Raw genomic sequence first — 23,543 nt, 5'->3', positions numbered from 1 at the left:
CCCAGAGCTGGCAAACGCAACGCTGAGGATGTTGTGCTTGCCTTTCATCAAGCCTCCCATCAAGCTTGGGTTTCTGTCTCAGCTCCCTTACAACCAAAAAGTCCTTCTAGATCTGAGGAGCTGGGGCTGTGAAGATCTGAAGGCATCACGGGGATGTCTCGCAGATATCTCTGTCCTGGCTGGGATGAGGGATGATCCCCCGTTCTGGCAAGAAAAGCGGGATGTGAGGCGGAGAGAGGGGAGCTGGGGAGAGGGACGTGAGCTCAAAGTGCCATGGGGTCTGCGGGAAGGAGTATTTTGGGAGCTGGGGAAGGTGGAAAGTGACCGGCAAGCTGGAAGAGGCAGGTTTGAGGGTGGGGAAGAGGACAATGCCCAGAAGCAAGGCAGGTAGAGCCTGCTTGCTTGTTGCAGAAAAAAATAGGAGGGGGAAAAAAAAAAACAGAATACGCAGGAAGGGAATAGGAGCCAAGGTCTCTTCCATTAGTCAAATCTGTCCTGGGAGCCTGCAAGCAAATCTCTGCTTTCCGGCTGCATGTCTCTTAATTCCTTTTGATGGCCACTTACAACATTATTACCTTCACCAGGGCATCTAGAGGCAAAGCCAAGTGCTGCGCCGTTTATTTTCATTTTACAACGCCTCCCTATAAAGTCTGCTTCGGGAGAGACTGGAGGGCGAGAGAAAGGGAATGGGGTGGCGCGGGCGACTTCACGGCAAGGAGCGCCCCCCCTTTCCGTGGGGCTGAGGGGTGCTAAGGTGAGCGTCCCAGCTCGGGACGGATTGCCCCCAGGGCTCGTGAAAAGCCAGCTGAGAAGAATTCGGGGGTGAGACCTGGGGGTGAGGCGGGCAGACGGCTCCCTGCAGCACCAGCTTTCCAATGAACACCGCAAGGAAACGCTGCCTGCCCTTTCCCTAGGTCTTCCCGTTGTTGTTTCCTCCTCGTTCCGTGCAGCAATCCCTGAAAATCACCACGAAACGCTGCAAGAGGCTGATGGGCAGCACCGGGCGGGCTGCGAGCCCCCTCTGAAATTCCTCCTCCTCCTCCCTGCCTCCCCCCCTTCTCCTCCGCCTGTCTCCCCGTCTCTCCTTTCCTCCTCCTTCCTCCCCTAGCTCTCCTCTAAACTAATTGCACAGCTCGCTGTGTCTGGAGGAGAGCCACGGATCGATCCGTCGCTGCTGAAATGTTAATGCTAATCGTATAACCGCTCCGCCAGCACCTCGCACTCCGGTGGCAGCTCCAATTAATCTCAGGTAACGCAGCGCGTGACCTTCGGCTCCGAGCCGGGGCAGCAGCCAAGCGATGCTTATGTAATTACACCATGAAGTGTGTAATCACCTGCCCTAATCCCCGAGGCCTCACAATTAGCCGAGGCCTCGGTCGCTGGGCTGCCAAGTGCTTTGCCACCCCGGACAGCCTGCAGATGAATAACGGACAATTAAAGCGGCATGACGGGGGCTAGGAGGTGTCCGCTCGATCGTAATTAGCTGTAATCATGGGGAGACGAGGCTGGCAGACGTGCTGGTCGTTTTATAAGAAGCAATTTAGGAAATCAAGTCGCTTTTAACCGTTCCGCGGCCAGGCAAGCGGTGGATGCGTCCTCCCTGCCTCTGCAAACACAGGGAAGGGGATTTGGTGCTGGGAGCAGTGCGCAGCGGCCCAAGGCACAGGACCTATAGGGAGATGCTAAAAAATGAGGAGAGGCTCTGGGTTTTAGCCGCGGGGAGACCCAGGAAGCAACGCTGTGTGATGGGGATCGGGGCTGGGCAGGGGAAAAAAGGACATTTCCCCCTTTGGTGGCAGCACAGCGTTAATCAGAGGTTGTTCTTACGCCTTAATGCTGCGCTCACCGCGATCCCAAAGGAATTCACGGCTGCTCACGGCCAGTCCCTCCGGCTCCCAGCAGAGCCCCGCAGCTCCCCAGCACAGCAGGGATCAGCTCGCGGCACGGACCAGAGAGCGAGCGATGCTCCAGCTGGGGAGGGAGGGAGATGGGGGCCTGATCCTGCTGCCACACACACGGCCAGCACCGGCAGCCCACGCTGGTTCTGGTGGGGCTGCGGGGAACGTATCAGTCCCTACGCTGCACACGCACTGCCCGTGCTGGGGATGAGCTGGGTTTAGAAAATTCAGGGGGATGCATCTGCACCTGCCCGACGGGGGTCACCCCAAGCCCCCCGGGCTGTCTGCTGGGCAGGACTGGAGCTCCCCCCAAACACACGTGGGACAAGCAGGCGACCCCAGAAATCCCCGGGGGATGAGGGACCTGCTCCCTGCTGGCAGACTGATGCTCCCCACCGCAAGGACAAGGCCTGCCTGCCTCCCACCCAGCCTGGGGCCATGCAGACAGGGAAGATGCTGCTGCCCCCCCGAACCTGGCCCTTGGCACGGGGACGGGGGCAGGAGGAGGGAGCAGGGCCCCGGTGCGGAGCTGGGGAGCCTGATTCCCTCCTGCACGGGTCCGGCCGACTGCTTCCCGGCAAGCCTGGAAACAGCCAACCCCTGAGAAAAAGGCAGCCCCTGAGAAAAAGGCCCCCGAGACCTGAGCCACGGCTGCCGCATGCTTTCAGGCAGACCGAAATGCAAATCCTCGCATCCTTTCCCACGCAGGTACCAGCCCCGTTCGTTTCCTTCCTCCTCTTCTTCCTCCTCCCAGAGCGAGGGCTGAGTTACAGCCCCGGGCCCCGAGGACGTGAATTTAGCCCTTGGCAATCCCACCCGATGAGCCTGGTCCCTGCCTTGCGGAGAGCAGCTCCTTGGTGCTGCCCAGTCCTCCCCCCAGCCCCTTTCTTTCCCCTAATATGCCAGCTGGAGGCTTGGGAGCAGGGTATTAGGGGATTTGCGCTGCATGCTGCTAAATTTGATATGTCCTTTAACAGGAGACAAATGGTTCGCGAGGCTTAAAAAGTATTGACTTTTCTTTAACAATAAGCACTAATGGCCTTCAAATAATCAATATTTAAAGTCATTACGGGGTTACACATTATACTGGTAAAGCCAAGCCTCTCGCCTTAACCCCCTCGCAGCCTCCCGAGCTCTCCTGCTCCCCCCGGCAGGCTCTGAGCAGAGGCTGCGGCTGGAGACGTGAGGGGGTCAGGAAATGCAGATTGAAACCGGCAAGGCATGGAAATAAATTTAGAACGGATGGAAGAAGGAGGGAAAAAAAAATGCATGAGAGCCCTGCTTGCTTCTGCTTTGCATTTGATGGGGAGAGACACTTTAAACCTGAGGTAATAGGCAGGCAGCGCGCAGCTCCTGGCTCGTTCGCCATCCACAGACGCTGCCAGTGCCAGGAAGGGAAACTGAATGAAACGAAAAGGCTTCTAAAAAAACGGTGCTTGGGTTTTCCAGATAGAAAGGGACACGTACCTCTGCTGTCCTAGGCGTGGAGGGGCTGGCTGGGGGAATCATGCTCTCAAAATGCAAAGCGGTGCTAAAGCCAAATTCCCTACGGCAGGTCGAGCTCCGTGGCCTTTCGGCGCTGCCCCTCGCCCAGGCGAGGAGGTGCAGAAGTGGGAGGAAGGCACATGCAGCGTTCGGAGTGGAGAGGGGGATGCAGGGCAGGCCAAGGTGAGAGCAGGAGGGCAGCAGGGAGCACGGGGGGGAAAGGGAAACCCCCCAGTGCAGGGGGAAGGACGCAGGTGGTGAAAGAATCAACGGCAGCAGGAAAGAACCCCATCCTCGCTGGGTATTTCGGGCACGGGGGAAGGCCTCTGAAGGATGCAGAGTGTAAGGGAAGGGCACGGGGCAGGTCCCCCAGCCCTGGGGCTCCCGCACCCACCAAGCTCCAGCCGAAGGGCTCAGCACCCAGCCCCGGCCGATCAGGACGCTGATGGCATCTCATGCAGGCAGCATTTCTCGCTCCTTGGCACTCCTCCTGCCCGAGTTGTGTCCCTAACGCTTCACGTGGATGGGACCAGAGGCAGCTGGATGCTCTTACAAATATCTGCCCCAACACCTGCCCTGTCCCTGCCTGCCCTCTCCTGTCCTGAGCAGGGCTGGCTCCCCCGGACACCCACCGTGGGCACACGAACAGGCTCCTGGCATCTCCAAATGCCCTCCTGCCACGTCGTGTTGAGCCGAGTCCCACCACGGTGACCACAGCTGGCCCAGCCCAGCCTGAGCGCCTGCAGGGCCCAGGAGTTTTCCCCTCGAGGAGGTGAGTGCTGGTGCTCAGCACCCTGCCCTGGTGAGAAGCGGGGTCTGCCCAGCTCCAGGGCCGGAGCACAGCCCAGGAGCAGGTCCTGCACCACATACCCGGAGCCGAGCACCCTGGCTAAGAACCTGCCAGGCCAAACAAGGCAGCAAAGCCAGCACGTTGCCAAAAAGTTCGGGAGGTAGCGGGATCCCAGCAGCCCAGTCCCTGCGGGGCGCAGCCACCTGCCGGTTCTGCAGGAGCCGGAGCAGCTTGGAGATGGGAAGTTCTCCAGGCTGGAGCAGTTACAGTGACACCTTCGAGCTGTACCCTTTCCTCTTCCAAGTCTTTTTATAACTCCGAGCTAACTCAACAGCCCTTTCAAACAAACCACCGGGTCTTGGCGCTCCGTAAGCCGAGGCTGAACCGATCTCGAGAAGGATTTAGGAAACCGAAACCAAACGGGTTCTCAAGCAGCAGCCCAGCTCCAGGTCTGGCCACGGACACTGTGAGAGGCACAGCTTTTACGAACTGCCTCCGACAGCTGGGAAAGCTGGAGAGGTGAAGGGAACACCGCTCTGCTAAAAGGACCTCGGATCTGGTCCCAAAAAATGCCCATTTAGTGTTTTTAGGAGCGCACACAGGCGTATCATCCTCTGCAGAGCCAGCACCCATCTTCCTACCGTGTGCTTCGTTACACCTACCCAAAAAGACGGACACACACCTCCCTTCACAGACGTTCCCCGGCTCAGACTCCTCGCCTCCCACCCTCCTCACACCCGGGAAGCAGAGCACTGAGTAGGTAGCTCCTGCTAGCAAAGGTCCCCGCACCGCTGCCTCCGCGAGAGCCGCTGCGCTGCCCTGCTAAGCAGAACCGGGTCACCTGCGTGGGTTTTCCCCCCCTCGCTTTGCCAGACGTTAACGCCTGGAGTGGCTAATTATTCCTGCCCACGCTGCTGCCACGCTTGAGAGCTGACCTGATCCCCGCAGATCTCCCGATAGGAAGCTGAAATGGAATTTTAACGCCGCGCCAAACAGCTCGCATCCCCCCGCATCATGCATTATTACTTCTGCTCCTGGGAAAGGAGATGCCATAAATCTACCTACGGTTTGCCTACGCACGTGAGCCCGCTTCCTCCATCGCCGCCTCCTTTGTCAGTGCCTACCTGAACCCTTTACAACGTCTACACCTGCACAATAAGGTGCAGAAAGGCTGCTGTGATTTACCTGGTTGACAGAGACCACGGCAGCCAAGAGCAAAACCCAAAGCTAAGATCAACAGGGAGAACAGAAGGCAGGATTTAACCCACATGGTGCTTTTCTGCTTTGCAACGCATGGCCGTGGCTTCTCCTGGCATCCCTAAAACCCCAGGAAAATCCCTAAAACCAGGGCCCCATCGCAGTGCGTGAAGGGAAACTGAGGCACGGGGTGACCCCTGCAAACTGAACCCCAGGGCCTGCAGGAACTTCTCTCAATATCCACGCCAGGCTGGGGCCCTGCGTGCTCTTCTCCCCTCCTCACCTTGCCGGGATCTCCGTCTCACGTGTGCCAGCTTGTAGGGCTACGGGATCACGAATAGAAGCAGTGCGGGGAGGAACACAGCTCCTAGCTCCAGCCCCTGCCGAGGCTGCTGGCTGCCTCCCTGCCCTCTTCCCAACCAATTTAACGCTTCCTGGCCCTGCCCAGCTCCGTCACAACACCTGCCCGGCAGCAGAGCACCTCCGGGCGCGATACGCATCTCCCTCCTTTGCAGTTTGCCCCCCCTGCGTGCAGCGCCTCCCCGCACGCCGCCTCCACCCTTCCGCGGGGGCTCTTCCAGGCAGCCCTCCGGCTGGCCTGGCGCTTCTCCAGGCCACACATAGCTGGAGAAAATTTCCCCCATGCCTGGCTGCGCTGAAGCTCCTCTATCCCTGCATTCCTCGCAGGTCTTCCTGCGATCCACGTGGCCTGGGTTGGGGTTTCGTGGGGCGGGTTAGCCAAAGTGCACCCTGCAGGAGGAAGGTCTGCGCCCAGCCTCCTTGCTCAGAGAGAGGGAAAAACAGACGGGATCCCCGAGGCCCTAACGAAGGGGGGGACTCTAAATGCAGTGGGTTAATACGCACACTATATAATCCGTAGATCCAGCCGCCCCCACCCCGAGATGAAAGCCAGACGAGGCTAGATGCTGGAGCTTTCCACTGCTTGTCCCGTGATACCCAAAGTCTTTGCATCCCCACCTCTGCGATCCTTGTCAGGAGCTCACGCAGCTTTAATTTAATTTCCCTCTGAAGTTCCTGATTGCGGAGGGAATGGCTTGTGGCACAGAGCAAGATAAATGAGCTAGAATTTCTTGGGAGGGAGGGAAATCAGCTTTCCAGCACTCCTGTCAGTGGAAAAAGGAAGCCTCGCCTCCTTCTTCCTCTAGAAGGAAGGGAAATTTCTTCTCTTTTTATTCTACCCCAGTGCATTCCTTCTCTCTCGTTATCTGGGGGAGCTCTAAAACCCCACCTTCAACACCTGAACTTGCTCTGTGCCGAAGGACGGGCTGGGGTAAGGGATCCCAGGCAGGGCTGGGACGGCTCCCAGCAGGCAGGCAGCGCGCGAGCCCCCATCGCCCCCTCCCTCTCCCACCCCCAAACCCCCAAACCCCCCACGCCCGCAGGAGGCGACACAGGGGCAGCCCACCCTCCGTGCCCTCTCATCCAGGGGTGCGCTGCCCCTTGGGTCCCCCAGGGCCTCTTGGAGCCCCCCCCCCAACCCCCAAAGCCCTTCCCCAAAAAAGCGCAGCCCCTTTCCCAAGCCGTGCCCGGAGCTAACCCCGCCCCGGGGGCGGAGAGGGGGGGGGGGGGGAACCGCGGCCAGCCCTCCCCACCGGCCTGGCAGAGCCGTGTCCCCCCCCCGCGGGTACCTCTCGGGGAAGTGGGTGTCCCTGTGCTGGGGCAGCCCCTGCTTCCTCCGCTGGCTGGACGAGTTGCTGCCCGAGGGGATGTGCGCTTCCATCGCGCCGGGGTTGCGCGCCGCCGCCGCCACCTCTTGCCGAGCCCGGAGCAGATCTGGGGAGAGGGAAGGGATCAGCCGCGACCCCCCCACCCCAAAAAAAAAAAAACAAACACCACCACGCCACCCTCCTTTTGCCCGGAGGCCCCCCCCCCCAGCTCCCAACCCGGCTGCTGCCGGCTCCCCAGCTGGGGACAGCGGGTCCCCCCCCGCTCCCTCCATCCCTCCCGCAGCCCCCGGCCCCCCCCGGGTGCTCACCCTGCAGAGCGGGGGGCTCGGAGCCGGAGCCGCCTCCGCCGCCGAGGGAGTTGGGCAGCGGAGGAAATTGTGCAACTCCGGGAGGGGAGGGAGGGAGGGAGGGGGGCGGATTGCTGCTTAATTGCCTGCCTGGCGGAGGGAGGGGAGGAGGCAGGCGGGGAGGGGGCACCAGGGAGCGGGAGCTGTTCGGACCCGGGCCGGGGAGGGGGGGCTGCTTCCCCAAAATCCACCCCCCCCCCCCCAAAAAAAAAAAAAAAAAAAAAAGCTCCGGGAGTAGCCCCAGCAGCACCCGGAGCCCCCCCCCCAAAGCGCTGCGGGGCCCCTCGCGCAGGTTGGGGCGCGCCCGGCGCGGTTTTGCTGCAGGGAGAGGGCTGGGGCACGGCGAGGGGCTCCCCCCCCCCCAACTTCCAGCCCTGGGCTCGGCGCCTTCATCAGCCCGAGAGAAATGCAAAAACGCACCCCTCGTTCAAGCTCCCCCCCACCTCCCCATCGCCCAGGCGGTGGCACGTCGCACGCTGTCACCCCCAGCGCGGGTGGCCCGGCCACACACCCAAGTGCCACGCGATGGGCGACACGGCCACGGCTAGCGGGGAGCCACGGGCTGCTGGGGAGCACCAGGAGATGCCCGGGCAACAGCTTTCCGCCCTGCTTTCCTCCTCGGGGACCGCCACAGGTGGACAAACCTCCGAGAAGGGCAAGGGGCGCGGGCACCAGCTGCACCGACCGAGGCTTTTTGTGCAGCTGCTCTCACAGCTCAGCACCAGGAGCACCTCGTTCCTACACGCGGCTCGCTTCTAACCCACAACAAAACCCTCTGCTGCCATTCACATGACACGCAGGAAACGCGCGCACACGGATGCACGCTTACAGGAAACCTCCTTCGCACACTCAGGCGTGCCACTCTGCGAAAGGAAACCAAAACACAGCTGGGGAGAGGAGGAGAGGAGAATTTATCTTAATGAACACACCCTGCTCGGGAGCAGCCTGCGATTTCCAAGCCCTCCCCACAAAGCAGCGTGCATCAGCCCTCTTCCCACAACCGATTAATAAAGCAAAGTTAATGCGAGCGTGCTGCGCAACCTTGGCCACGCTACCCTTTCCCTCTCCTTGCTCTCCTCCACCAGCACGTTGTGTTTTTTTTTTTTTGGTCTTGGGGGTTGCAGCATCCACGCGTCCTGTGCCCGAGCCCCATCGAGTATTTTTGCCATGGTCAGGGCTCAAAGCGTGTGCAAGCTGGGGCTGGGAACAAGCAGCACACGGGTACCTGGCTGGTTCCAGCCACGTTCATGCACTCACAGCCCTCCCCAAACGAGGGGACAGACACTCAAACGCCCTACAAATTTCCAGCTGCAGAAACACCTAAGGGAAGAGCGGAGCACCAAAAACCCCATCGGATGGCGTTTAAAAAAAAAAAAAAAAGCCGAGAGAATTCTCCGAGCCGGGGACGGCGCACCTCCAATGTTTATAAATTAATTATCTGCAAAGCCCAGGTCGCTCCTGATTGCCACAGCGCCTGTAATTTAGAAGGCTGGCGCGCGGCCAGCTCCAGGAGCCGCACTGATCCCGAATGACCGCAGCAACCCCCCGCACGCCCGCCCTCCCTTCTCCTCTTGCTCTCCCTCCTTTCCTTCTCCACCCCCCCCCCATGCCCCTGCCCCTCTCCCGGCCCCCCCGAGGATCTGTTATTTACAATCCTGCACTCTGACAGTTGGGAAATCAGAGTGATTGACAGGGGGACGCCGGCGGATGGAGGAGCCAGGCACGGAGACAGCCTGAATTCAGAATGCCGGATGAATGCCGCTGGGAGAACGGGGGCGGAGGGGGAGGGAGGGGGGGGAGAAAAGCAATTAAAAAAAAAAAAAAAGATCTCTAAATTATTAACATTTTTTAAATTATTAATGTTATTGGTGCCTCCGTGCGAGCCCGCAGATAAACTGCGCTTTGTAGTGGCACGAATAATTTATGGCCCGACCAGAGCCCCGTGGCGCGGAGCCGATCCAAAATTCACCAAGTTTTGTCTCGGCAGCGGTACCGGAGAGCCCCTCGGTGCCGGCTCCTCTTCTCCCCTGCCCACCCCAAAACCTCAGGGTGACCCCTCATCCCGCAAAGGCTGAGGAGACGATTTAATCGTAATCATAAAAAAATAATAAATAAAGCGTCAGGCTTTTAATGGAATGAGCTACTTTCCTCGTGACGTGGGGGGAGAAGGGGGTGGCACCCGCTGCGTGTGGTCTGTGTCTGGCACCAGCAGGTGCCCAGGGCAAGGGGGCTCTCCTGTTAGATACAGGTGTGCACGCACCCCGTTTGGTGCTGAATATTACAGAGCATGTATTCAGCACGGTCAAGGCAGACCTGAGCGTCTGGACGTGCTGTCCCTTTGTGCACGACCTCCGGTGCTTTCGCACGCTTGTGTTCACAGGGCGACCACTCCAGCCCCACAGCGCATGGTTTTGCCCCAAAACTATTGTGCTTGCAGGAGCCCTGCACCTCTTGTAAACGCAGGGGACAGCCGAACACCGAGGCACGTGCCGTGTTCGCCACCGTTCGTCTAAGCACAGCCTTGTGCCCCTGCCTTTGCTGATGAGCAAATTCTTACTCCGCAGCAAAAGGAATCGCCTTCCTGCCCCCAGAGAAGCCAATCAAATCAAACAGAGTGGAAAAGAAGACAGCCTCTTCATTAACCTAACAAGGAGCCCCGGGGATTTGCACTCCAGACTGGAGATTCTCCTCCAGCTCCTGCTGGATGCTTCACGGACGCTGCTCGCGCTCCCCCGGACCCCCCCGGCAGCGCGTGCCAGCCCCCGCGCCCTGGCTCCTCGCACAGCACCACTCCTCAGCTCTGCTCCCCGCGCTGGAGCGGAGGCATCTCTCCCCCCTCCCCCGTGCCGAGGGATGCAGAGAGCTGGCTCACCCCGCCGGGACCCCGCACAGCCTCCCCCTGGGCCAAGGAGGCGGCCGAGGCGCCCCGCGGGCCCAGCACCCTGCAGCGGTGCGGGGACGTCGCGCCCCCGCGCTCTGCCGAGCGCTTCCCAGGGCGCAACCTGCAACCGCCTGGTGCCCCCTTTAGGCACAGCTCGGCATCCCGCAGCCCAGCTGCAGTCGGGCGGCTTCTTCCCCAGCTGAAGGCCAAAGCCTCCAGAGACCCTTTCCTTTCCTTTCCCTTCCCTTCCCGCAGCCCCCGTTAGGTGCTGGCACCTGCGCAGAGCAGGGCGGCAGCACACGGCGGTACCTGTTGATGCGTTTTGGAGCCAGGCTTTGGATTTCCCCTCCCGTAACTACAAGCACCAGCTTGTTTTGAAGAGCAGAGCGGCAGCATCTTCTCTTCAACACTAATATTGGTGCAGAAATACTCCTGTACTGCTCCAGCCTCGAGCCAGCAGCCAGGCGGGCATCGTAGAGCAGCACAACGAGCAGCACACGGCAGGCAGCAAATAAAGAGGGGCTGGGGGGGTCCCTCAGCCGTTCCCAGCTCAACCTCAGGGGACCTGGGAAGGTCTGGGGACAATTCCTTCGTGCTGGAAGCTTCAGGCTACGTGGTCCTTACAGCCATGCCCTGATGAAGCCCTCAGCAGGTGGGGTATAGGGGAGGTTCTGTCCCTGCAGCACCCCCTCACTTCACAGCAGATCTGGTTTCGGCTAGCGAAGGACCACAATAATCCTTGGTGATGCAAACACGATTGCTTTCAAAAGATGACACCATGGCTGAACCTGTCCCCCTGACTTCAGCGTTTGCCTGCTGAGCTGCCTTCACTGCGACGTAGCTTCATCTGCATATTTTAATTGTCCGTAAAATCATAGGATATCTAATTCTCATTAAGGCAAAAGGTCATTAACACCAATTTATGCTACGTCTGTGGGCAGCAACTACTCCACAAACTTTCTAAGCCTGGCATTATCAACGCTTAGCTAAATCCTGCGACATCATCTTGCTGCTTCAGACCCCATCACGAAATGCCAGGGGCATCTGGAGCTGCCACAGCCCCCTGCCTCACCCCAGCACTCGTCCCCCTTGCTCTGCACCATGACCACGTAAGACTTGCACCATGGATTCTGAATATACGGCTTGACACAAGCTCTTGAAACAAAGGAACAGAAGGAAACCCCTCACCGCCCTGCAAAATACACGGCAGCGATGTGGTGGCTCATCTCCTCCAGATACAGGTCGCTCCAGAAGGTGTTAGCACTTACAGATGGCTGAGAGTAGCCACCTCCTGAGAGATGGGGGAAAAAGGGTCCAGAGGATCCTCTTTAGCACCGCCTGTATTCATTGCATGATAGCCATGTACCGTAACGTCTTACGAGCCATAACCGTTGGAAAACCCAAGCCCCGGTGTCCCCGCCGTGCCCGTACCTCCGTGGCTGGGCACTGCCATGCTGTTGGCCAGCTGGTAGAGCCGCTGCTGCTGCTGTTCCTCGAACGTGCCGTGCTCGTTCAGCGCTGACATCATGCGCCTGTAGTGCTCCTCCGGGGTCATCTGAGTCACCGCGTCCTCCAGCAGAGGCGTGTGGGAGTTTTCTGAAGAGCAGAGAGATTTGGGCTTTTATTTTATTTTTTTCCATACTAAAACACGGTGGAAAAACCACGTTGAGTACAGGGATGGGGCAAAGGAAAGAGCAAGGTGGGTGGGGGGGTGTTAGGACAATTTCCACGACCCTAGCACACACCAAACTCAACCTCGCAAGCTGTCCTCGCGCCCCGAGACGTAGCACCACGTGCAGTCGCTACGGCTTGCTCAGCCTCACACTCAGAAAAGCCTACACGTGGCCCAGCACGCCTACCTCTGCCCCTGCCCGAAACGCCTGCGAGCTTTGAGGAGGGCCCTGCCTGCTCCCTGGGCAGCAGGGATCCCAGCCTGACAGCCAGGGAGCTGAAACCGCAGAGGCTTTGTGTTTACTGTAAGCACAGCTCCGAGTAATTACCGTTCTCTGCCTTGGCGGTGGCTGCTCTCAGGCTGTTTTATCTCGGATCTTCCCCAGGGGCAAAACCTTTTCATTACTCGCCCAGGAACTCCCAGCAGCGAGGGGAAGAGGCAGGAGGGACGGGGGCGCAGGCAGGACCCCCACTGCGCTGGGTGAATGATGAGACCACCCTACTGCCTGCCCCAGCTCCTGCCTCCTGCGTCCCACACCGGGTCCCCCAGGGCCCGTGGCAGGCGGCCGTGCTTCCAGATCCCCTTCAGGGTGGTGGCTCCGAAAGCAGGACGCTTATTTTACGCCGGTGGCGGTGCTGTAACAGCCATGCAGGCACCGGGCACCTTGCTGGGAAAAGAGCTGTGGATGTCCATCAGGTGAGAGAAAGGCTCCTAAGGCTGCTCTCTGATGAGAAAGCCTGGGGCAACCCGGTGCAGCCCGAGGGAAGAGATGCTTCCAAAAAGGGACCCTGCCGCGGCAGCGGGGGGGCTGGTTCACTCGCGCCTGGGGCGCTCAGCACCACAAACCAGGCGGTACGTGCTGCCTGCCACCAAACCACTGCACGGCCGAGCGTGCAGGGGCTCGCACCCGGGGGTGCAGCTTTCAGGTAGCAATGCGACCACCTCCTCCCCCGCCACGGCACGGCAGGGGAAATATATACATAAAAATATACAAATAATAAAGAAAAAAATCTGTGCACAACTTCAGTTAAAAGGGGTTGTTGCATCCCAAGCTCCCAAACCACACTTCAAAAAGGGCAATCTCCAGCCCGCTCCGGCTCAGGTCAGCGCCCCGCTCAGCACGGGTTCTCACCCAGCGTTGCGACTTGGGGCCAAACCTGCAACCACCCATCTCCCCCCCCAGCAGAGGTACCTGCACCTCGGGGACCACAGGCTTCCTGCGCAAAGCGTGGGTCTGGGACCCTCTTCGAGCTGGCGGGTACCAGGAGTTCATCCCCACCCTGCACCACACGCAAAACCCTGCCCCAAAAGAAGAGACATCCGCACCTGCAGGTACCCAAACCTGCAGGGCACCGGTGGAAGGAGCACGGGGATGGGGACAGCGACCCAATTCCCATCCCCATCTCCCCTGCCACCTCCCTGGGGACACACAAGTGCACCAAACTCTTCCTGCTCCCTTCTGATGCTCTTAAGCAAAGGTCTAAGGAGCAAGGCCGCGCGCCGCAGACCTGCTTTAGGGAAATCACTGATTTTTTTTTTTTTTTTACACAGCTGTGTCATTAGAGGAAAAAAAGGAGGGAGAAGGGGAGTTAATAGCACTTAATTACCATAAACTCCATCCGATCAGCCCCAGAGCAGATTTCAGGTGCAAGGGGGGGCGGCGAGGAGGAAGGAGGAGCCCAGGGAAAGGCTGAGCTTTCCACGCTGAAAACTCCAAGATTTCACATGACTCAGCCAGCGATAATTCCAGCCCTGCTGAAGCTTTGCTGTCTGCTTTTGTCATTACCGGGGGGTAATGCGGGAGAGACTGATCTCGCCAAATCTCCTCCAGCTGCCAGGTGTGAAACGGACTCTGGCACTGCCGCCGGGCAGGCAGAGCCAGGCAGCGCCTCCCGAGCATCCCCCCCTGCACCCCAGCCACGGGGACCCCCTCTCCCCACCGCCAGCCCCCCCAAAAACCAGCTCCTGGACGATGTGGGCTGGTGTGGTGGATGTGGAGGTGCTGCACCACCTCGTCACAGCCCCAGGGGTGGCCAGGAGCACCCAGCCTGCCCCTCCTGTGCTACGACAACCGGGCAAGGCTGGAGCCAGATCAGACAACGTGTGGATTTCCCCCCCCGCAGAAAAAAATAAGAAATAAAGGAACAAATTGTCAGAGCTGGATCTGAACTGCGCAGCTGTGATCCAGCTCCCGTCTACTTCCTTAACCAAGGATGCAGTAAGGTTTTGTTTTGCTTTGAATCACCTCCAAGAGCAAAGGAAAGAGAGTGGCAGAAAGAGCAGCGCGTGAGGCCACCAGCCCGCCCCGGGGGGTGAGCACAACATTCCTCCTGCTGGATTTTCCAGCACTTGGTCCAGCCTGGTTTGAAACCCTCCCAAATGACGAGACTCACACCAGATTTATTTCACAGCAGCCCGAAGGGGAACCGAAACGTTCCTCCCCATTTCCCCCCCCCCTTTCCTGCCATCACCCCGTTTCACCGCACGTCTCGAGGCGCGGGGGAAGCACATCTCCAGCCACGCCGTTGCCTCGGGAGCCAGGGCTTCGCTTGGGGAATTGTCTCCCGGGGAGAAAGCTTCCTCCGTGACCTGCCAGCGCAGCCCTCGCGCCGAGCCTCTGATCCGCTCGCATTTCCATACGAGACGCGAGAACGTTCTGCTCTGTTTGACAGCCGCGCCGCCGCGGCCCCGTTTCCACCGAGATAGGGCTCGCTTTTGATCTCTGGCGTGCGCGCGGCGGCGAGCATCGCCGAGGGGGAAGGGAGGGCTGCTGCTGCCCTGCTGGAAGGGCTTCCAGCCCCACAGGTGGTTTTTCGCTCGGGGAGGGAGAGGCGGTGATTTCCCCGCCTGCCCCTGTTCTCCTGGCCTTGTCCCCAAGATGTGTGGCAGGCATGGGGTCACTTCTTTCCAAAAAGCTGGCTGGGAGATGGGGCCGCAGTGCCAGGGCTGCATCAGGGCTGTAAGGCAAGGGGCACCAAGCACTGTGCACCCCCAGGATTGCAGCACCCGCATGGGGCACAAGGGGAAAGGACGGGCGCAGACCGGAGCGCAGCGCAGACCTGGCGAGGATGCTGCAAAATCCCACCGGTCACCCCCATCTCCCACCCCTAAATCTCAGGCTGAATTCACTTCTTGTCCCCACCAAGCACAGCTGGGATCCACTCTGCAGCAGTGGGTCCCAAATCCCAAATAACCAGCCCCTGGGGCCCACGCACAGCACGCATCCTTCTGACTGCCAGTGGCACGGCAAGTCTGGAAGCTCCCAGCTGCAAGCTGCTCTCACTGTCCGGGGCACAGGAAACAGAAACACCAGCTCTACCCCGCCTTTATTCCCTCTGCCTTGCAGGGAGTGGGCAAATAAAGGCCCTAAAAGCACCAAAGACTCTGTTCCTATTCCCCCCAGCTATTCTAACGGTGTGCTAGCATCAGCACAGCCTAGGCTTAAAATGCCTGCGCGGTGCTGGAGAGAGCAGGGGAGTCCCCTGTGATCGGATGCAATAAAAAACAGGTAATGTGGGGGATTAGCAAAAGGCCCAGCTCAGAGTTTCCACTCCGCCTTGCACCGCTGTAAAGGGCGGGGAAGGCTTTCTGAGAAAAAAGTGGGAGTGGAAACTCAAAATTTGCTGGTGTGCGGGGCTTCCTGGGCACCCCGCTCTAAGCGAGCGGGGGGAATCCCAAACTGAGTCACCCGGAGTTAGGGAGCGGGATTTAGCTTAGTGCACGCTCAGCCCACGCAGGCGAAGAGAAAGGCAGAGGAAGGGAACAGCATGGGATGGCCTGACCAGGCTGCTCCAAAGGCCAAAACCTCCATCTCTGCAGGTTCAGGCGCTTTCCTAGGGTGAATCCAAATGCAGCAGCTCGGTTTCAGATGGCTTGATTGGAGTTTAGCCCGTTCTCAGCCAGGCCACAGAGGCTGCTGTTACCTGGGCTCATTTTCTAAGCCTCGTGGTCCTGGAATTGGGAAGGACACAGCCTCAGCAGACGAGCAAAGCAGACAGCAGGTCTGTCGGCTGTGGCACAGGAGCCCATGCTCCCATGTAACAAACACATTTCGGAATCCACAGCAGCATCCTGCTGGAACTTACCTGCACAGCGGCCAGAAACTCCTGGGCTAACAGGAGCAGGGCAGGCGAACCAAGCAGGGAAACCAAGCAAAGAGCAGCAGTGTATCTTTCTGTCTTTCAGAGAAGCCCAGGAAAAAGCTAAGGTGCCTTTAATTGGAATGAGGACTTAGCAGACAGGAGATGCTTACGTGAAAGAAGAGATTTAGGATGTTCTTAGGTAATGCTAGCTTTATTGTATGAAGCGACGCTAGCGTTCGGCAGCCTCTCAAAATATGCTGCCTCTCGGATCATAATTTGGGGACAAGGTATCAGGAAGAGACAATATACGGGAACGTTATGCAAGATCAGGATGTGGTACAAGTCTCTGTGATATATCTTTACATCTCATCATACACAGTACTCGGTTTCAGAAGGCTTCAGGACAAACTGCTGCGTACGAGTCCCCCTTGAGATTCCCTGGACTCGTTACTCAGGATGGACACCTTGAGGAGGCTCAGCTGCTGGCCTCCAAACCCACAAAACAGGACCTAGCTTCAGCCAGCCAGCCTGCCTTTTTCTTTTTTAAATAGCCAGAAGAGTGCAGGTTAGGCACGGTGATGGAGGTGGGCATTACTGACAGCTAATTAGTCTGAACTTAACAACAAAGCCTTCAAGTGAACGGCCTGCAAGCCCTCATTTACGCAACCTGGAGACAAACTCATTAACTGCAGGCTCCATTACCCACCCCGCTTCGCCGCTTGTAAAGAAAGTTTGAAAATCACGTTTAGAGAAAGGAGCCCTAAAACAAATAGGGAGATTAAAAAAATCCCTAAAAAAGACAAACCTTCCGCGGATTCCATCTCTATAGGAACAGTGCCATAAATGCATACGAAACAAGCAGGCAGCCCTATCCTCCCTGCTAGCTCCTCTTTTTTCCCTTTAAAGGAGCAGATGCCAGCACGATAAGCCTCTCCGTATCTTTTATATTAAACGCATAATCAAGGCACGCCGCCTGAAAAGTAGGAACACCCCTAAAATCCGCTGCAGAAGCTGCAGCTTGCTTTTTAAGCCCTAAAATAATTATTCTAATTAAGAGGCAATTCCCTTCTCGCGCCGCAAGCTTCCCTGCGATTAGATAAAGAAAGCAGAGAGCGCTGCTAGCCTTCCCCGGGCACCCTCGGCGCTGGCGACTTCCAGCACCCCGCCGCAGCCTCTCCAGCCCTCCCTCCCTCCCTAATTTCAATTAAGTTCCACATTTAAGCAAGGAGAAGAAAGGGGAAGGGGATGGGGGGAGGGAGAAGCGGCACTTACCCTTTGGGGACTCACTTCGGGCTTTCTTGCTTTCTAAAGGACACTCACTGCTGCTGTTGGGAGAACATACTCTTCTCTTGCCTAAAATCTCATCTAGGAGAGAGAGGAGAGACCTGAGCATCAGATAAGGCTGTACTTTCCTCTTTGCAGAATCAGCCAGCGAGACTTTGGTATTTTCCTCCTCTCGCACACACAAACACACACACACGCATTACAGGCAGAGGAAAAAAAAAAAAAGAAAGTAAGAAAAATCATCATCTTGAGAGCCTTGATCTGCTTTCCTAATCACGCAGTCCGAAAGCACATAATGACTATTCGCACTCTGATCAATGCAACGTTTTCGAGCCATAAATTCTGAATCCAGTTGATTTCCTTACTGAGTTTCATCATTTGTTCTGTTGCCTTTTGTCCCCCTGGTGTTTCCACTCCTTTCATGCCCTGATGCAAAGCAACTGGGGGAGAGAAAGGGGAGGAAAAAAACAACAACAACAAAAAAAGCACAACAGATCTCTGAATCTTCCTACCACAGTATCTCTCTCTCTCTCTCCCCCCGTCCCTCCCTCCCTCCCTCTCTCCTCTTCAAAACCTCAAGGTCCTTAGCAATCTTCCCCCTCTAGATTGTACGGAAACGCTCAAGCCTTTTGCATTAGTGCAGCCCTACAAACCAACACAAAATATCTAATATACAATTACAGCGTCCCCGAACAGATTTAAAATCAATATCCTCCCATAATAATGCTGGGGAAAACTGAAAGCATGATGTTGCATATGGGCAGGAAGGAAGAGACTGTTTGTCACTGCACGCATCAAATTCTCATCTATCAAGCGCTTGTTAAAGATGCAGCATCTTAAAAAATAATAATAAATAAACCTCGCAAACAAGCACCGTATCTGAGTGAGCACACGCTGCACCTGCCCGTGAGTCAACATGCGTGCAGAGCTTCTGCAATTTGCCCGGCGCGTCTGAGTTAAGAAAGGTTACAAAACCCCTCGGTGCTATTTATAAGAGCAGCGAAATGATTTCGGTTGCAGGTGACATTTTGAGCCGAGCGACCGCCCCTCGTACTCAGAATCACTGCACACCACTTCGGGTCCGGCTCTGCAAGCCCGGGGTCCTGCCTCGGCGCTGCATTTACCGGGAGAGCCCGAGCGCGGATCTGCACCCTTTATCCCGGGAGCACTCCTGGCACTCGGCACAGCCACAAGTGGCACTGCACGGCTTTACGCAGCACGGGCTGCCGCCGATCTGATCTCGCCCGACCCTGTCTCCCAGCCCGGTAACAAAGCTGGCACTCAGAGACAATTGCGGAGGCTCGCAGCCAGCCGGAACCGAAGCCCCAAGTAAATGCAACAAAACAGCAGCGACTGGAAAACAGATGGGCAGGGATGGAGGCAGCCAGTGGCAGCGCTCAAGTTTCCCAGGCGCTTCCCTTTCCAGGTGTTGAGTCAGCCTGTCGGCACGATGTGCGTTTCAGCCCTCCTCCTGCCTCAGTTTCCCCTTCCAGTAACTTCCCCAAAGCTGCAGCAGCTTGCCAAGGCAGCGTCAGAGCTAGGAAGCGCCCGGCCACAGGGCACAGAGGCAGCCACAAGGATTTCTTCCTTCTTCGTGGTGATTTTCCTGGAGATGCCACCCTGACGCTGCAGCCCCTCAGTGCCGGAGATTTTGCAGCATGTCCTCCCCAGGAGCTCATCTGGGACCTGTGGCTCTGGAAGAACCGAGTCCCAGTGCCCCGCTCACAATTCACTGTTCCCAGCCTGGCCAGGGGGCAGCAACACCCAGCAGGGCTTGTTCTGGCGCACCTCGGGCAGGGGAGGCTCCATGGAAGAGGAGATGGAAGCACCAGTTACGTGGTGGAGCAGTTATAACAAGAGCAGCGAAGATGCTTTGAATTCACAACTACCAAGGATCTGAGCCCGATTTTGAGGCATCCCCATGTTCATGTATTACCTTCTTAGATGATCCGCACCTCAGGTTCACCTTGCACCAAAGCAGCCAGGCTATATTTGGGTTCCTCCCCAGCACTTTTGATGGCAGTCACACCACAGAATGAAAATTTTTTTCCATTTAAGGCAAAGTCCTGGGATGTGCCAGAGATGCCTCTGCCCCCAGAAGTGGAACTAACCCAACAAGACACATGCTAAGCGAAGAAGAGGGGATCATTTGCAGCCGATATTGAAGCACAAAGATCCAACAACCTGCCCCAGACCTCCTGCATCAGTAGGAGACCACAGGATTAGCCTTTTGCATCCCAGCCCAGCGTTACAGAGGTCAGACCCTCCTCATCCTCCTTATCTGCAGAGCAGGGACGAGGCAGGTGCCCACTTAGGTTACCAGTTCTGGGGTACAGCCTCAATGGCAATGTATCATAGCACAGCACCAATCCTAGCCCTCTCCACGACTCCACGGCCCAGGCCGTGCCCCTGCAAAAGGGAACACCACCCTTGGGTGAAGATGGGGAGGCAGACAAAAGTCGCGTGGGCTTTTATTTTCTGTTGTTTTTCCCAATCCCTGCTTTTGCCTCCGCTCCCCTGCCTTCCGCAAAGCATTTCAATAGCAAGTCGGCCAAATCAGGGCAGTTTTTTAATATTCCGGCTGAAAATGAAAGACATTATCAGCAGAATGGCGCCGTTATGAAGCTCGGCCAGGCGATATGACAAGCGGGGAGTGCCGGAGGAAGCCCCAGGCATACTGATCGCCCGCACAGCCCCGACCACGAGCACCCAACAGCACCCCACGGGCCCCACACCCTGCACCGCCTTCGGAGCTGCTCCTGGCCCAACGAGGCAGCACAGAGGGCGATCCAGGGAGCTTTTGGAAACCAAGTCTGGTATTTTCCCTCAAGATCTAGAAATCAAAATGGCTTATTTTTTTGTTTCCCATTGTGGGAAGGGAATTAGAGGCCGCCGATTAGAGGCCACGGGTGGGAACGTCACCTGGCAGGGTCCCGCTGATCCCCGGGCTCCCGGCCCTCCGTGGAGCTGGGTGACTTAACGGCCACGCTCACCAACACGTCTGAGGATCCCCAGCCTCATTATCAGCTTTGAGGAGAGGACTCGGGAGCCTAAGTCAGCTGGGCAGATTAGAAAACTTATCTCTAGGTTTCCCCAAAGTGGTGGTGGGGGGGGGCGCGTTATCTCCACCCTTTACAAGTGGGTCTGCAGCACAGAGGACGCACCGAGGGCACACTGCATCAAAGCAAGGTGGGGACCCAACCTGTCCCCACAGCTGACCACAGGTTTCACCTGGAGAAGGCCAAACGAACAACTTCGAGGTGGTCCCAAAATTTTTGCCCTCCCAACACTGTGAAATGGGTGGACTACAGTGGAAGATGCACTGCACCAAGCGCTGCTGCCCTGTGTTGTGCTACAGACGCCGCGGGAGGAGATCAAGCCCTATCTCACGCTCCCTATCCATATCGCTGGGTTTGCTGTGAAAGCTTTTTGGCCCCAGAAGCCCTGAGTAAACAGAGAAGCGAGCCAGGCTACATGGGAATCCACCCAGGCTCTGATAGCCAACATCTAACAAGGGAAGAGAGCCCTTTTCATCCACCCCCTTCCACGCTGTTTTTAGAGGAGGAAAACATCTTCCCTTGCTTTTAAGCCCCCCGTTAACCTTAAACCCCAGGGATGACAATTCCCACTGCCCGGCCTGAAATGCCTTGGCAGCATCCCACTCCACGCAGCTCTCCCCTCTCCTTTGGCACCGGCGGAGCTGCTCCGCTCAGGCAGCTCTGGTGCTCCAGTCCCGCTGCTCAGCCTGTTACCGTGCCCGACGTGACAGGTTTGCAGGGACCCCAGAGACTTTTTTCCCCCCTCGATGGGCTTGCGCCCTGCCGGCGAGAAGCAGCACCGGCTCGCCAAGTCGCAGGGCTGCTGACAACAAAGGCTGGAGGACGAGGGGCCAGGCGGGAGGCTGCGCGGAGCAGCGTGGAGCCTGGCGGCACATCGGCCCCGTCCCTTGCCAGCAGGAATCAATGGAACAAAGGCAGAGCGAAGCACAAGGTCATGGGAATAACGGGCCATAATTTAACTGAGGGCAACGAGAACGGGGAGGGGGGAAATATTGGGGGAGCTGGGGGAAGGGAGGCGGTGGGTTTCTGCAAGTTGGGATGCTCGGACGATGCGGCCGCGTGCCAGCTCACGGGGCAGCGGTGGGTCTATCAAGGAAGGGGGAAGATGTCACTGCAAAGGGGATGTCAGAGCAGCAGCAAAATAAAGGCAGCAGCCTCCGCCCAGCAGGTCAGCTCGGTGGCTTTAGGGACACGGCAGACAGCAGGCTTCAAGCCTCAGCTATCGCATCAGGTTCTCTCCTTGCTCCTTCATCTCTCCACATCTGCACCTATTTGTTGGTTGTCATTTAGGTTTAGATCACAAGCCCTCCTGGGCAGAGAGCGTCCTTTTGCTGGCTGCTGTACCAGTCTCGACAGCACAAAGGTTTGAAAGAGCAGGGCAAGTAGCACGCTCCTGGCTCAGGACAGTCCCGAACCCAGACCAAGGTATCTGCAAACTTCCCCTGAGCATCACACGTCAAGATCCCCGGGGCAAAAGCTCTTGGAAACAGGAAGAAAAAAGCAACCAAATGGAGGGAGGAATGGGGCACGCTAACGGTCCCTTACTACAGAGCAAGGAGGATGCAATAGCAAGTAACCAAAGGGTGTTTTTTTCCTCTCCTGCTCACTTTGAGAGAACTTAATTTTGGCAGAGAGGTGTCCGGTCGCTCTCGGGAGCAGAGCAGGGCTCCAACAGCCAAGGGTCAGCGGCTGTCACTCATGGATCTTGGTGAAATACAGAGAGCAGCCCCGGTGTCACCCACTCCTCCCTAAATGCCAGCTAACAGGCTGCAGGAGCACACAAGAGTGTCGTAGAAGGATTCCCGACGTACAACACATCAACCAGCCTTTCCTAGCCTTGGGAAGGAGCCCGCATCCCCCTTCTCAGCTCCAACCGCTGGGCCATCTGCCTTTCCTCCTACCAGGCAAACAGTATCCTGCTTCTTCCCACCTCCTCGTGCTCGCTAGCTGGAGCCAAGCTCCTAAAAGGCCAGCCCAATATTTCAGTTCCCCAGGAACGAGGTGCAGGTCGTGCTGGAGCCGTCCTCCTACCCGGCTGTAACGAGGCTGTTTATTAGGGAAGGTGCTCCAACGTCCCCTCGTCGCCCAGTTTCCTACAAAATTCATTTTTACAGCATGCGCCGAGCCATAAAAAGGTGGTAAATATTCATAGTATGAAAAACACTCATGGAGAGGATATACTGCACTTAAGAGAGAGATCTGCATTCATTTTATATGCTGCAGAGAGGCTTTTTAGCGATTGCAAACTTGTGAATCCCCACTCTGTTTCAGAAAAGATTGAAGGAGGGAGGCTGGGCTGGAAGTCCAGGATCCTGCCAGCTCTAGGAAGGAGCTGCTCTCGTGGGCAGGACGGGAGGAGGGGGAAGCTTGTTAAATCAAAAGGCTTAAGCCCGGCTCCAATAAGGATCGCGCCGCGTCTCCTTGAGGGACCACAAACCTCCCAGGCAGCGGTCGTCTGGCCTCCATTTATCTACCCGTGATAAAAAGCTATGAAACCTGGCACCGGTCCTCTGCCACAGATACCTCTCTGGGTCCTGGGGAATACGACACAACCCCAAAAGGCAGACGGGGCGGTGTGGCAGGGCCAGGGCTGGCGTTTCCCCAGGGGCTCCTGGCTCTGCCGCGCATGGTCCCCGCCAGCTCCCTGGTGCTGCCTCCACCCCTAGCAGCTCTTTATGAAAGCGAACGCCCAAGATCACAGTTTCCAACAGAGCTGCTGGTGGTGCTGTGCCCTTCGCACCATTTAAATGTCCGATTGCACTCATTCAGCCCCTGGAAAAAAACAGCGCTCCTCCAACCCGTGACAGCTTTGACAGCCAGACTCCTTAATTCCTTTTTCTTATTCCCTTAATCTGTCATCTTTATCAGGCTGGGGAAGTGCCAGGCAGCATGCAGGAGCCCCGGCCCCGATCAATCTCCACATTACAGCTGACAGAATGGTGCTAATAACTTATTGATCTAATGTTTGCCAAGCCCCACTGGGGCTGAAAGGCTGCCATTGATTGGCTTGAGGGAAGGAGCCTCTCAGCTGAGAGCAGAGGAAAGCCTTCGAATTGTCTTCTTCCCCAGGAGCTCGGCGATGGAGGGAGGGTGGGGAAGGGCCAACGGGGAGGAGGACCCGGGAACCGAAGGGAGGAAGAGGAATGGGAGGGAGGAAGGG

General features: G+C 57.5%; 1 protein-coding gene across 16 annotated transcripts in view; it reads right to left on the bottom strand.

Moving 5' to 3' along the window:
• SAMD11 (sterile alpha motif domain containing 11) overlaps window positions 1–23,543 on the bottom strand; it is a 221,908-nt gene that overhangs the window by 13,798 nt on the left and 184,567 nt on the right. For 15 of the 16 annotated variants that reach the window (XM_066982194.1, XM_066982195.1, XM_066982196.1 and 12 more), the window contains 3 exons: window positions 17,313–17,405; window positions 11,718–11,882; window positions 7,020–7,164 (listed from right to left, as the gene is read on the bottom strand). In XM_066982194.1, coding sequence (XP_066838295.1) covers window positions 7,020–7,164; window positions 11,718–11,882; window positions 17,313–17,405 — 403 coding nt within the window. The remainder of the gene's footprint in view (window positions 1–7,019; window positions 7,165–11,717; window positions 11,883–17,312; window positions 17,406–23,543) is intronic. The other variant, XM_066982193.1, reaches the window with a different exon arrangement.

The sequence above is a fragment of the Anser cygnoides genome, chromosome 23 (genome assembly GCF_040182565.1).
Source record: "Anser cygnoides isolate HZ-2024a breed goose chromosome 23, Taihu_goose_T2T_genome, whole genome shotgun sequence".
In the NCBI taxonomy this organism is placed as follows: Eukaryota; Metazoa; Chordata; class Aves; order Anseriformes; family Anatidae; genus Anser; species Anser cygnoides.
The sequence above is the reverse complement of the archived record's forward strand: the minus strand, read 5'-3'. Positions and strand labels throughout refer to the sequence as shown.